We start from the raw sequence: 14874 nt of genomic DNA on the forward strand, positions 1-14874 counted from the left end.
TTCTGGCCTCAAGCAGTCCTCCCACATTGGCCTCCCAAAGTGCTAGAGAAATAGCCGTATATTTGTAAAGAAAATTTAACTTGTAATTTCAGACATTTCAGGAAGAAATACAGTTGACCATTGAACACCATGGATTTGACCTGCTTAGGTCCACTTACACTTATAAGCAGATTTTTTTTTCCAATAAATATATTGGAGAATTTTTTTGAGATTTGTGACAATGTGAAAAATCTGTGTAGGCTGGAAATATTGGAAATATTAGGTATGCCATGGATATAATATATGTAGATACTAGTCTATTTTATCATTTAATACCACAAAATATTCAATGATCTATCATTAGAAGTTAAAATTTTGGAAATTTGGGCGGTGCCTGTGGGTAGCCTGGCAGCTACCAGCCCCATATACCGAGGGTGGCAGGTTCAAACCTGGCTCTGGCTGAACTGCAACATAAAAATAGCCGGGCGTTGTGGCGGGCGCCTGTGGTCCCAGCTACTTGGGAGGCTGAGGCAAGGGAATCACCTAAGCCCAGGAGTTGGAGGTTGCTGTGAGCAGTGTGACGCCATGGCACTCTACCGAGGGTGATAAAGTGAGACTCTGTCTCTACCAAAAAAAAAAAAAAATTTAATTCAAAAATTCAAGATTTAATGTACACAAATTCTGTTTGGTACTTTTCACAGTAGATAGGAATGTAAAGACGTAGTATAGACTCGTAACTGCATAAAATAAACTATCGTATTTACTGTACTAATGTAATAATTTTGGCTGGGTGCAGTGGCTCACGCCTATAATCCCAGCACTTTGGGAGGCTAAGGTGGGTAAATCACCTGAGCTCAGGAGTTCAAGACTAGCCTGAGCAAGAGCAAGACCCCCATCTCTAAAAAAATAGCCGGACATTGTGGTGGGTGCCCATAGTCCCAGCTACTCAGGAGGCTGATACAAGAGAATCACTTGAGCCCAAGAGTTAGAGGTTGCTGTGAGCTATGACGCCAGGGCACATGCCAGAGCACTCTTAGGCAGGGGATGACAAAATGAGACTCTGTCTCAAAAAAATAAATAAAAATAATTTTGTAGCTCCCAATGGTAGCTGTTGCACTGAGATCAACTGTTGCAAGTATGCATTTAAAATGCTGTGTGACAGTAATCATCTCTCCTCATAAGCAGTTTGTCTCTTTAGTAAATTGAGTTTCATAGTAGAAGTGATCTCTTCTGGTTTTCCCATATTTTTTATTGTGTTTAGTGCAATCTTAAATAACAACTTGGAACCTGTATGAAGTGTGATACTTGAATTGTCCCCAAGAAACAAAGAAAAGGCATGACACTACAACTAAAAGTTGCATTACTTTATACATTCTGTAGCTTGAAGTCTGCTATTATAGGTACCTGCCATTTCATGATGAAGGAATCCAGTGTAAAGACTACTGTAAAGGAAAAAAAAGGAACTTTTTTTTTTGTAGAATTTTTTTTTTTATACCAGCAGGTGCAAAAACCTTGTACTTTCTTTAAAACACCTTTTGTAACTTTTATGTGGGTGCAAGACAGCTGTAAGAAAGTTTCATACACGCCATGAAAGAGAAAGCGAAGTTATTATATGACAAAAGGAACGTGAAAAGAAAAAGCTGCAGAATTTAGTTTCAGCAAAAGTTGCTTTGAAAATTTTAGAAAGGGGTTTGGTTCAAAAAGTGTCAGGGTAACAGCAGAAGCAGCTTCTGTCAATTAAGAGGTAGCAGATGCCTGTGGCTCAAGGAGTAGGGCGCCGATCCCATATGCCGGAGGTAGTGGGTTCAAACCTAGCCGTGGCCAAAAAAACCACAAAAAAAAAAAAAAAAGAGGTAGCAGATGAGTTTCCATATACCATTAAGACAATCTTTGGAGAGAAAGAATATTTACCTGAACAGGTTTTTAATGTCTATAGGAGTGCCCTATTTGAAAAAAATGTCAGAAAGGGCAAATATTAATAAGGAAGAGAAGAGAGGCAGGATTTGAGGCAGAAAGGGATAGTCTACTTCTATGCAGTTCCAGAGGAGTTTATTATCAAAGACTTCCTTTATAATATAAAGCTCCTAACCCCCAAGCCTTGAAGAGAAAAGATAAACACCATCTCCTAGGGGATTTGGTGGGTGGGGAGATTTGTTTGTCTGCTTTTTTTTTAGCAAGGAAAGCTTGGATGAGAACCCTTGTTCTGGATTGGTCGCATCAGTGCTTTGTTCCTAAAGTCCATAAGTTCCTTCCCGGTAAAGGACTGCCTTTTAAAGGTCTTTTGATAATCAGATGATGCCTCTAGCCACCCAGAACTCCATGAGTTCAACACCAAAGGCATCTGAGTGGTCTTCTTGTCTCCAAACACAATGTCGTTAATTCATACTCTGGACCGGGAGCTGCATTCATTACACATAGTGTACACTGCTAAAAAGATTGTTAAGGCTATTGAAGATAATCCGGATACAACATCATCAAAGGATTGTACCACTGACTATGCTGTTATTGTTACTGAAAAAGGTGCATGAAAGTCAAACAGAAAATTCCTGCAAGCAAAAACTCTGTCCAGATGTTATACATGACTTAACAGAATTTATGACAGAGCCCATAAAAGAAATCATGAAACAATCAACCATTTTAATCATATGGTAAAAAAGGTAGGGGGAGGGTGAAGGATTTCAAGATTTAGGTCTTAGAAAAATTCATGGGCAAAAAGGCACCACACCACAGGAATTAATGGAAGACAGCTTGAAGGAGATGAGTGCATCCAAAGTAGGGCTATGCGATGAAAACAGAAAAATCACTGCAAGAAGAAGCCGTAGAAAAACAAGTTGACTTGAGACAGTGTGGCAGAGGGTTCCAGTTATTCAGGACTGCTTTTGACTTTTACAACACACCTTTTTTTGTTAACAGGCAATGAAACTAAAGCAAATGGTAGGAGGAGGATTGGTACCATACTAAAACATTTTTAGGGAAATGAAAAAGCAGAATCGTTAGACCAAAATTACCCTGTATTTCCATAAGGGTAACGCTGAGTGTCTTCTCCCTCCTGCCTCTCCTTCCACCTCCATCACTCCAAGACAGCAAGCCCACCCTCTCCTCCTCCTCTTTCTCAGCCTACTCAGTGTGAGACAGTGAGGATGAAGGCCTATATGTGATGATCCACTTCTGCTTAGTGAAGAGTAAATACGTTTTCTTTTTTTAGATTTTCTTAACATTTTCTTGTCTCTAGCTTTATTATAAGGGTACAGTATATAATTGTTACAAAATACATTAATAGACTGTTAATGTTATCTATAAGGCCTCAACATGCTTTTGGGGGGTCAAAAGTCGTGCATGAATTTTTGAGGGGTTGGTGCCCTTAATCCCTGCATTGTTCAAAGGTCAACTATAATAACAGTTCTAAACAAAATATTGGTTGAGTATCTTTGATCTGAAAAGGTTGGTATCAGAAGTGTTTGGTATTTTATGTTTTTTCATATTTTGGAATATTTACATTAAACTTAATGGCTGAGGAGCATAAATCTGAAAATCCAAAATGCTGCAAAACAGTACTTCCTTTGAGTGTTGAGTTAGCACTGAAAAAGTTTCAGCTTCTATCACATTTTAGACTTTAAATGTTCAACCTAGGCAGAAAATTAATAGGGGTGGAACACCTCCCATTTAAACCATGAAGTCAGCATTATTCCTAATACCAAAACCACACAGAAACATTAAAAAACAAAAAGGTACAGACTTAAATTCCCTCTTTAACATATTCAAAAATTCCGAACAAAACTTTAGCTAATTATATCCAAAATATATATAAAAAGGATATTTCATCATGACCAGGCAGTGTTTATCCCAGGAATATAAGGTTGGTTTAACATAAAAATTAATGTAGGACAGGTGTGGGGCTGACACTTCTAATCCTAGCACTCTGGGAGGCTGAGTTGGGTGGTTTGCCTGAGTTTAGGAATTTGAGACCACCCTGAACAAGAGTGAGACCCAGTCTCTACTAAAAATAGAAAAATTAGCCAGGTGTTAACACTAGGCACCTATAGTCCCAGCTACTGGAAGGCTGAACAAGAGCCTTTCTCAAACCCAGAAGTTTGAGGTTACTTTGAGCTTTGAGCCATAGCATTCTACCCAGAGCGACAGAGCGAGACTCTGTCTCAAAAAAAAAAAAAAAAGTAGGCTGCAATGTTGGTTTGCACCTATAATCCTAGCACTTTGGGAGGTCAAGGCAGGAGGATCACGTAAGGCCAGGTGTTAGAGACCAGCTTGAGCTACCCAGTGAGACCTGGTCTCCACAAAACAATTTTTTTTTTTTTTTTTGAGACAGAGCCTCCAGCTATCACCCTGGGTAGAGTGCTGTGGCATCACAGCTCACAGCAACCTCCAACTCCTGGGCTCAAGGGAGTCTCCTGCCTCTGCCTCCCAAGTAGCTGGGACTATAGGCGCCTGCCACAATGCCTGGCTATTTTTTTTTTTTTTTTTGGTTGCAGCCGTCATTGTTTGGCAGGCCCAGGTTGGATTCGAACCCGCCAGCTCAGATGTATGTGGCTGGCACCTTAGCCACTTGAGCCACAGGCGCCGAGCCAGCACAAAACAATTTTTTTAAAAATTAACAAGGCCGGGTATGGTGGCTCATGTCTATTATCCTAGCACTCTGGGAGGCAGAGGCAGGTGGATTGCCTGAGTTTAGGAATTCAAGACTAGCCTAAGCTAGAACGAGACCCCGCCTCTAAAAATAGGCAGGTGTCGTGGCAGGCGCCAATGGTCCCAGCTACTTGGAAGGCTAAGACGAGGATCACTTCAGCCTTAGAGTTTGAGATTTCTGTGGGCAATCATGACGCTATGGCACTCTACTGAGGGTGACAAAGTGAGACTCTGTCTCTAAAAAGAAATAAAATAAAAATTAGCTAGGAATGGTGACACATGCCTGTTCACAGCTACTTGTGAGGCTGAGGCAGGAGGATTATTTGAGCTCAGGAGTTTGAGGTTGCTGTGAGCTAGGCTGACACCCTGGTATCACCTTGTCACTCTAGCATAGGCAACAGAGCTTGCTCAAAAAGAAAAGAAAAAGGCATAGTGTAAACAACTTGGAAATTGTAGTAGTATAGTCTGAGTGTTGATTGATTGATTAATATTGACTAATTATTGTTTCTTTGTTTGTTTTTGAGACAGTCTCACTTTATCACCCACAGTAGAGTGCTGTAGTGCAGTAAAGTGCAGTAGAGTGCTGTGGGTGTTTCCTGTCCAACTCTTGGGCTTAGGCGATTCTCTTGCCTCAGCCTCCTGAGTAGCTGGGACTATAGGCACCAACCACAAGGCCTGGCTTTTTTTTGTTGTTGTTGCAGTTTGGCTGGGGCCAGGTTTGAACCTGCCGCCCTTGATTAATTATTGTTAATTTTGTTTAGTTTGACAGTGGCATCTAACAAAAGCCTGTTGTGTGTTAGAGATGCATAGTGAGGGCTATGGGTGCAGTTATGTAACATTTGTGGTAGGCTTTGAAACCTCTAACTCACTAGGTAATACATTGATAATTGAAGTTGGATGATGTGTAGGGAAGGCTTTATTTATTTTCTTTTGCATATTTTTAAATTTTAACTGTTTTTATGAGTTTTAGTTTCATTCTCATGGAATCCATGTTGGTCTCGTTTTGGTCCCTACCTTGCTCCCTCAGCATCCACATCTGCCTCTTCCACGGTTGGGAATCTAGTTGTGTCTAGAGTGAACCTCTGTCCCAGGTGCCTGTTGTTTCGTGTGAATATTAATGGGGCTCTTCAACTGACAGGGCGTTCTCCTTTGAACAGCAAAGCCTGCTCTCAGCTTACTTATGGTGACATGTACTTTCCATTGTGCTCCTGTGCTTCACATCTGTTTCTCTTTACCTGAAGATTCCTTTGGAATTCTCCTTTCTGTCTCTGTGCTTTTCCTATCCAACTCCTTCCTGTGCAGCTTTCCAAAACTCAAGTCTTCTTTCCAGATGCCTTCCCTGGTGTTCCTCCTCTATCCTGTCCTACCGCACCTGGTTGCCTTCTTATGCTGCTGACTCACACTGGGCCTGCTCAGTTATAAACCATTAGATAAATTGTTTTCCACTTCAGTTAGCTTTGCAAGGTTAGGGGATCACTGTCTTTTCATCTCTGGGTCGTTGGTATGAAGCAGTGCTATCAGAGTCTGGCAGGGTATTGGGTAAATCCAGCCATGGAGATTCTCTGACTAAAGCCTCAAAAATAATTCGGAACAACTCAAGCCTGGAAAGGTGGGTGCACCTTCCTAAGAATACAGAGCATAATAGTAGCAGACCCAAAGGTAGAGCGGGGAACTGCAACCGCTCTCTTACTTGATGACGTGATAAGCAGTGTCAAGAGGCCTCAGGCATCGAAGACAGCATTTACATACCTAAAAGTGGTCATCCTCTCAAGCAGAATAGGAAAGCCATTAGAGCAGCCGTAGCAGCTCCAGAGTGTGCAAAGAAGTACATTTTTATAACGTGTGATATATCAAATGTTCATTAAATGCAAAATGCAACAGTGATTACAACATCTGGCCTTTTCACTATATACATTTTTTATTCAAAGTACTTAATCTAAGGTATAGCTGCCAGTTCTAATTTTTAATTTCTTTCTTAGGATCCTCTTGTATGATAATGACATGGAGAGAGATATAGAATAATAGGAACTTCATACTTCTAATTGTTTAAAAATAAAGGATATTCAGAGATCTTACTGTTAATGTCTGTTTATATTTGCAATTTTTACAGCGTCGTCTTGGAGATGCAGCCAAGAAAGCCATCAGTAAATTGACAACCAGAACGGTAAAAAAGGGCGATAAGGTACAGTTATGTAGCACTCTAAAATGATTAAGTAGTTTTGTTTTTGTTTGGGAAAGAATGCGCCTTAATTGTTTGTATCTCATTTGTTACGTTATTGTTTTCTCCAGGTACATCACCTACTACTTTATTTTAAACTACCTTCTCTTCTTGGTATGCCTGCCTCTTGGAAGCCCTTCAGATAGTCCTCCAGCTTCCCTGCTCTTCAAACATTTGCCATTATTAGCATCACTAGACTATTAGCAATGTTTTTCTGCAGTTTGTTTCTGCTAAAATCTAGCATATAGTTTCACAAGAATTTCTTTCTTTTTTTTTTTTTTTTTGATAAGAGTCTCAAGCTGTTGCCCTGGGTAGAGTGCCATGGCATCGTAGCTCATAGCAACCTCCAACTCTTGGGCTCAAGCGATTCTCTTGCCTCAATTTTCCTGTTTTTAGGCGAGACAGGGTCTCACTCTTGCTCAAGCTGGTCTCGAACCTGTGAGCTCAAGCTGTCCACCCTCCTTTGTCTCCCAGAGTGCTCCCATTACAGGCATGAGCCACCAACCCTGGCTTTTACAAGAATTCTAGTGGGACCATTTTTATATTAAAAAGCCGGGAGAAGTGCGTTTTCCTCCTACATGCCTGTGACTTTACTGTGTCTCTTTTGTGTTTGTTTCTAAACCAGTTAAATGGAGAGTTGAAGACCTGTGTTTGAGAGAGTCCACCTAACAAGGTGCTATCTTTACAGTAGGTTAAGCAGCTTGAAAGAAGAGCACACGGCCTGTAATCCTAGCACTCTGGGAGGCTGAGGCAGGTGGATTGCTTGAGCTCAGGAGTTCAAGACCAGCCTGAGCAAGAGTGAGACCCTGTCTCTAAAAAACAGCCAGATGTTGGCTCGGCGCCTGTAGCTTAAGTGGCTAAGGCACCAGCCACATACACCAGAGTTGGTGGGTTCAAATCCAGCTCAGGCCTGCCAAACAACAATGACAACTACAACCAAAAAATAGCCGTGCATTGTGGTGGGTGCCTGTAGTGCCAGCTACTTGGAAGGCTGAGGCAAGAGAATCGCTTAAGCCCTGGAGTTTGAAGTTGCTATGAGTTATGATGCTGTGATACTCTACCAAGGGCAACAAAATGAGACTGTACCTCAAAAAGAAAGAAAGAAAGAAAAGAAACACAGTTTGTCAGGGTTGGTCCTGGTGGTTTGGGGGTGCCAAATCAGAGAAGCAGTGAAAAGGGCCTTTTCAGACTTCCCTAAGTTAGATCGCACGTTGTGATACAGCACTGCTTCTTCTCTGGAAGGCCAAAATAGCACCTTAAAGCTAAACCCCACATTCAATGCATTCCAGGTGATATAAAATGAAAAAATTACATCTCAAAAAGTATAAAACCAGAACTGGTCTCCTGCCCCACACTCAGCTCTAACATTTATTTACACAAGGAACTCCACCTGGAAGGATCATTTCAGATGATTCTCAGTCTTGCTAAGTTTTACTACTCTTGGATTTTACTCACTTTTATTCCCGTTGCCTGACATCACCTATCTAGTTGCCTTTGACACAACTTCAGGAGGTAGAAACACTATTAGTGAAATTCATTGTACACTAAGGAAAGAGAAAAGGAAAAAAAAAATCACTTGCAGAAAATATAAGCAGCATCACAATAGTTGCACTTTAACCCCAGAGGAATAGTAATTACTATAAATGCTTTCTTGGCCTGGTGCCTTCAGTTGTCACACTGATTTGAAATTCTCTGAAGTTCATCTAACCCATCTATCTTACTTGTACCCAGGCTAGCACAAAACAGTATTTCCTTTAATTTTTAAAGCAAATACATCTTGGTTTGTACCTCCTTGTCCTGCCAAGAGTTGTCTGCTGAGTTTCGGTCCAAGTGGTAGTGACACAGCAGATAGTTACACCTTTCCTGGCTTAGGCTTAAGGCATCTTGGCATCTTTCTTTCTTTTTTTTTTTTTTTTCTTTTGAGACAGAGTCTTACTTTCTCAGTAGAGTGCCATGACCTCATCGCTCACAGCAACTCAAACTCCTCACTACTCAAGTGATCCTCCTGCCACTACAGGTGCCCACTACAATGCCCAGCTATTTTAGAGATGGGGTCTCACTCTTGTTCAGGCTTGTCTTAAACTCCTGAGCTCAAGCAATTCACCCGCCTTGGCCTCCCAGAGTGCTGGGATTACAGGCGTGAGCCACCACGCCCAACCTGCATCTTTCACTCTTTGACCATTCAGGCTGAATGCCTAAAGAGGAAGAAAATCAATTAACCTTGTGTCCAAACACCTGGCAGATACTTCCTGGCTCTTGGTTAAGACCCAGCATTGAGCTTACTAATGACCTTTCTCTATCACCAGATCTGTGACCAGATGTACAGCTCTGTACTTGGGGTGGGTCTCTAAATAGCAATCTGCTGGGGGTTCACCATCCTTCCTGTCTGTACTTAGGATGTGATTAGTGAGCATCATGGTGAAGACCGGATTGTGTAGAGTGTGCAGTGAAACAGATTCAGACGAGCTAGCAACACAGTGGAAAGGAGAGGAGAAGAGGAGGATAATGACAATCCAAGGTGATAGCTGATTTGAATCTTTAAAAGATTAAAATTTTGACTTACCATAAACACAATTAGTAGAGATTGTTAACAACATAATTTTTGGGGTTTTTTAGAGTTGTACTGTTGCCCTGGGTAGAGTGCTGTGGCATCCTCAAAACTCAACAGCAATCTCAAACTCTTGGGCTCAAGCGATCCTCTTGCCTCAGCCTCCTGAGTAGCTGAGACCATAGGTGCCCACGATAATGCCCAGCTAGTTTTTCTATTTTTAGTAGGAATAAGGTCTTGCTCTTGCTCAGGCTAGTCTGGAACTCCTGAGCTCAAGCAATCCACCCACCTCAGCCTCTCACAGTGCTAGGATTACAGATATGAGACTCCATGCCTGGCCATAACATACTTTTAAAACAAATAGGCTGGCTTAGATATAATTTGACTGAATATAGTTAAGCAAATGAAAACATACTAAATTATTTTTAATAATTTTCTCTTTATAACCACTTGTTTACCATAGTTGCTATAAGAAAATTCTTAGCTGAATTGTGTCACCGCCATTTATGTACTTTTAGCGTATAATTTTTGTTCCTGTGCTCTTTGTTTCAGGAAACAGACCCAGACTTTGATCATTGTGCAGTCTGCATAGAGAGCTACAAGCAGAATGATGTTGTCCGGATTCTTCCCTGCAAGTATGTCAGTTTTCTTTCTTTGGAAAAAAAATTGCTGTTACTGTGCTATGCCTGTCTCCACTTGCTTTTGAGAGCCACCTACCTCACGGCTTTCTGGCAGGCCAAGGCTGCCCAGTGCCCACTAGAGGATGAGGTTAGCAGGGAGTGTCATTGCCTTCTCTAGAGCCAACTTCACAAACCTTGTCTAGAACCACATGTGCCGCAGCTTCTAGGCACACCATAAATATACGGAGAGCCTAAGAATATTAAGGTCAAGAATTTTTATTCTGTGATTCTTTTTTTTCTTTCTTTTTAACAAATGGATGTCACTATGTTGCCCAGGTTGGCCTTAAGCACCCCGCATAGTTCTGTGATTTATGTGAGTTTCCAACAGCCCCTTGTTTCTGTCCTTCTTAAATCTGAGTCTATCGTTAGACCCTCCAGTGATCCTCCACAGGACTCAGCCTGGCTCTGGGTACTACAACTATAGGGACTCTGATTAAATCTTTTTCTGAACCTGGATTATACAAAATGAGAGGACTGATACTGGCTTCATCCCTACCCTGGGTTAAGTCCTCTGCTCTGTGCATATTACATCTACTGCTTCTGTAATTCTCCCAGTGGTCCTGAGAAGCTGCTTTTCTCCTCCCTGTTCCATAAAGGGGCACACAGTCCAGAAATGGCAGATATGAAGGTCTCTAGGAGTATCTACCTGTACTTTGGTGTCCTAAAAAGAACACATTTTCTTTTTCTTTTCTTTTTTTTTTTTTTTAAAGACAGAGTCTCACTGTGTCTGAGTGAGAGTGCCCTGGCATCACAACTCACAGCAACCTCAAACTCTTAGGCTTCAGCGATTCTCTTGCCTCAGCCTCCGTAGTAGCTGAGACTATAGGTGCGCGCCACAAAACCCAGCTATTTTTTTGGGTGGAGTTGTCAGCATTGGTCCGGTCTGGGATCAATCCCTCAAGCTTCAGTGTGTGTGGCTGGTGCCCTAACCACTGAGCTACAGGCGCTGAGCCAAGAGCAAATTTTCTTTACAAGCATTTTGATTTCTATCAGGGTTCTTTCCCAAGCTAGGGAATGTGAAACATTAAATAATAATTCTGACTATCAAGTGGAAAAATAGGAAATTGCCCACTGAGAAGTCTAAAACCAAAGAATTTTCCTTTCTTCCCCTTCTCTCCTTTAAAAGACGTCCATAGACGTATGACTGGATACACTAAGCATAAGTAGGTGTTTCCAGAGGCTTCTGGTCTTAATTTACCTGTTCATAAATAATCCACATATTTTGAACTTAGGAAAAACGATTTTCTTAAGAAAATCATAGACCTTATGCAGAATTATATATACTGAAAGAGAAAGCCAGGATTCTGGTAGTCAAATCATTTTAGTTTGCATGTAAAGGAAAATCTATAAAACTAAAGGTGAGCTGTCCTGTAGAAATTAAACCAGGTCACGACTGTGTTTCTTCATCTGTAGTCACTTACAGTCAGCAGTGTGAGGTTAACGGGTTGCAGGTGCAGATCAGAAGGGTCAGGAGGACGTACACCAGAGCAGCTCTGCACTTGCCTGCTCTGGCACTGGAATGGCAGGAAGAGGCCACGTCTTTCCAAATTCTGTCTTCCTATGTCAGCCCAGGATCTCCCAGAACCATCTGGGACCTAAGAACAAAGGCCTCCCAAACCATTTGTGGTTATTACTAAAGTGGGAATGTCTTCCTCAGGGGAGCCTCAGCCTAGAATGTATTATTCTGAGAAGTTTGCTTCTGTTCTACCCCTTACACATTGACTTTTCCAGTTTCATTCTGAATTCTCTTTCTTCTTAACTCATTCTAGTGCTTTTCACTCCTAACTGTGCATCAGAGCTCAGGAACCTCAGAATAATCTATTCTAGGCTGAGGCTCCCCTGAGGAAGACATTCCCACTTTAGTAAAAATCACAAATGGTTTGGGAGGTCTTTGTTCTGATGCTAGACTGGGGGTTCACATTCTCCATATTGCTTTAGAGCCAAGGTGATGTTTGTTAGCCTTACATCTCACATCTCAACAACTTGTGGCTTTCTCTGGTAGTGTACGTCCTGCAGTAATGACAGTGTGTTTCTCAGGTGTAGTAAAAATTAACTTTATACCTTGAGCAACATTTTGTTACAACTCTTTGACCAGAGCAGAGTGCCTTGCTTGGCACTATTGATATTTCAGACCAGATACCTTTTGTTTGGTGCTGGGGCAGTGGGCTGTCTTGTATATTGAGGGATATTTAGCAGTGACCTTGGCCTCTACCCACTAGGTATCAATAGCGCGCGCGCGCACACACACACATGTGACAACCAGGAATGTCCCCCAATGAGAACCGCTGACTTAACAGTTGGCTGTGCCCAATTATCTTTACCCCACATCTTCAAGCCTCTTTCCGATGAATGCCACTCATACCTTTGCATTAGCACTTACCTTGTGTTGCTACTGCAGTCTTCCCTCTGCCTTGTATACTCTCCCTTTCTCTTTTGTCTCTGTGGTCTTTGAAACCAAGCCTCGGTGTTGACTACTATGGCTCCCCACATCTCACATTGCTAAGCAGCTCTGCTCCCTTGCTATCTTCCCTTAGGACTCTGAACAGCTAGATGGACAGAGCTGCCCTCCACCCTGGGCCATAGCACTGCCCAGAGCTTTCTGTTGTCCTGATTGGCTCTCCCTATTCAGCACAGCAGTGTTGAACAAGTGAATTCCTTTATTTCTCACTCTCTGCAGATAACTGCAGCATTAACTTCCCAAAGGTTGGACAGTGGCTCACCCCCATCATCCCAGCACTGTAGGGTCACTTGAGGCCAGGAGTTGGAGGCTGCGGTAAACTATGAGTTACACAGTGAGACCCTATCTCCCAGAGAAAATACATGCAATGGTCAAAATTCTCTCAGCTTCCTGACCCCGGGCCCTCATGCGTGCCTGCCTGCACACCCACTGGGCCCTTCCTGTCTGGGTGGAGGCACCGTGTACTGGTCTGATCTGCTCTTTCCCTTTCGAGGGATCTTGTCCTGTTGGCTGTCTTCTTCCAGATGTCATTCCTTCAGTCTGCATCCATCAGCATGTAAACACACTGAAGGGTTTTCTGTTTTTTAGGACTCACTTCAAACCCATCACCCTCCAAATACCTCCTTACAACCTCTCCACCCCATACCCACCCTTGGAAAGGATCTGCACCCCCTGCCTCTTCTTCACCGCAGCAAAGAAGGAAGACAGACAAGCCCAGATGCCTTTATGTCTGTCTGTCCTTAATTTTTAACAAACCAAACTAGGACTGTCTATCTATAGCTGTCAGCCCTCTCATGGATTGCTGCTTTCTGCTGCATGACCTTTCCTTTTCTTCTTGTTGCATTAACTTATTGCGGACAGATGGCAGTTGGCATGCTTTGGGGCCTCCTCCTGTGTCAGCTGATTATAACTGATCATCCTTTGGATGTTTTCCAGTATGTCTTAGAGGCTGAAAAACTGTCACCTTATTTAGGGCTCTTTTATTTAAAGGTTAACCACAAAGTTTTTTAGTAGTGTACATTCTGTTTTCAGAAGCACAGTGCAGCAGCTTGGAGAGACATTTCAGATGCCGCCTGGGGAGCTGAAAGGGTTGGGCTGCCGGCCTCTGAGGCGTCCTTTGGCCACCCTGCTGCAGAGGGGGCCTGTTGAAACCGGGCCAGCTAACTAGTGGGAAAGGGTGCTTGTCTCTGACTGTTAGTAATCCTGGGTCCTTTTATGTTTGCCAGGTTCTCACACGGCACCAAGAGGCTGCAGAGCTGTGAAAACAACTCACCTACAGTGTAGCATCCTCACCCCACCCCAGCACTCTTCTGCTCCCTCGAGCATGTGGCGTGTGGGGGAAGCAGGAGAGAGAGGGCACTGAGTTTCAGTGTCGCTGGGGTTGTTTCTTTATACATTTCACATTCTGTATCCCAAAGTATTTCTTAGAAGAATAAAGGACATTTTCATTGAAGCTTTGATACATTGTCATTTTCATGTTTCACTGTTCCTCAGCCCGTTGCTTGCTTTCCATTTCAGTAAACCTTTCAGCCCCAAGTGTGGTGGCCCTTTTCTGCTTGTGTATATTTTTATTACTTGAGTGGAGAGGGGCTTCTTTTGTCTAACTTGCCCCGAGTGCCACCTTGCAGCTGGTGAGAAGCCACACATCCCTGGTGCTGGGCGCTCTGACTGCTTGCTGAGGTGCTGGGAAACACGCTGTTGGGCCTGCTATTGACACCTTTGGTTTGCACAGTCTTTGGCACTTCCCTGTGTATTCCACCCAGTTTTTCATTTCTGCTCCAGACACCTCCTGGGGCCAATCAGACACACCCTCCCTGTCGCCATCCCCCACCCCCAACCACCATCTTCCCAGCTGAGAGTCAGGGAGGTGTCTTGTCAGGCTTCAGACAGCTCCAGTAGCAGAGCTTTGCTAGAAGGAAAGGAAGGCCAGGGAGGTTAGCAAAATGGTAGTGCTGGGGAGACAGAACCAGGAGGATTAGAGAAGGGGTGGTAAAGAAAAGAGGCACCACGTTCGGCAGCAGGCTGGAGCAGAGGGGCTGCGTCAGGGCCACAGAGAAGAGAGCAGTCTCCCAGTTTTCTTTCCAGAGCGAGGGCCGTGCTGTGGGAATCACACTGGAGACCTCTGGTCAAGAGGCACGAGAGTGGGAGGAGTAGGGTGTGTAGGGAGATCACAAGGTCATGGGAAGGAGACTTAGAAGGAAAGATGTTGATGGGCTGTGGTGGAGCTGGCGATGAGGAGGTGATGAGATGGACAGGGAGGAAAATTTTTTAAAGAGAGAAAATATATTAATTTGGATGGAGTTGAAATACATTCTTAATAAAGCATCACAAGAATGGAGAAGCAAGAATC

The 14874-nt window shown here is 43.0% G+C and overlaps 1 protein-coding gene across 2 annotated transcripts in view; it reads left to right on the plus strand.

Annotated features, from left to right (window-relative positions):
- RNF130 (ring finger protein 130) overlaps nucleotides 1-14874 on the plus strand; it is a 105891-nt gene that overhangs the window by 75445 nt on the left and 15572 nt on the right. For both annotated transcript variants that reach the window (XM_053566595.1, XM_053566596.1), the window contains exons 4-5: nucleotides 6731-6802; nucleotides 9939-10021. In XM_053566595.1, coding sequence (XP_053422570.1) covers nucleotides 6731-6802; nucleotides 9939-10021 — 155 coding nt within the window. The remainder of the gene's footprint in view (nucleotides 1-6730; nucleotides 6803-9938; nucleotides 10022-14874) is intronic.

Source organism: Nycticebus coucang, chromosome 17, assembly GCF_027406575.1.
Source record: "Nycticebus coucang isolate mNycCou1 chromosome 17, mNycCou1.pri, whole genome shotgun sequence".
Classification (NCBI taxonomy): domain Eukaryota; kingdom Metazoa; phylum Chordata; class Mammalia; order Primates; family Lorisidae; genus Nycticebus; species Nycticebus coucang.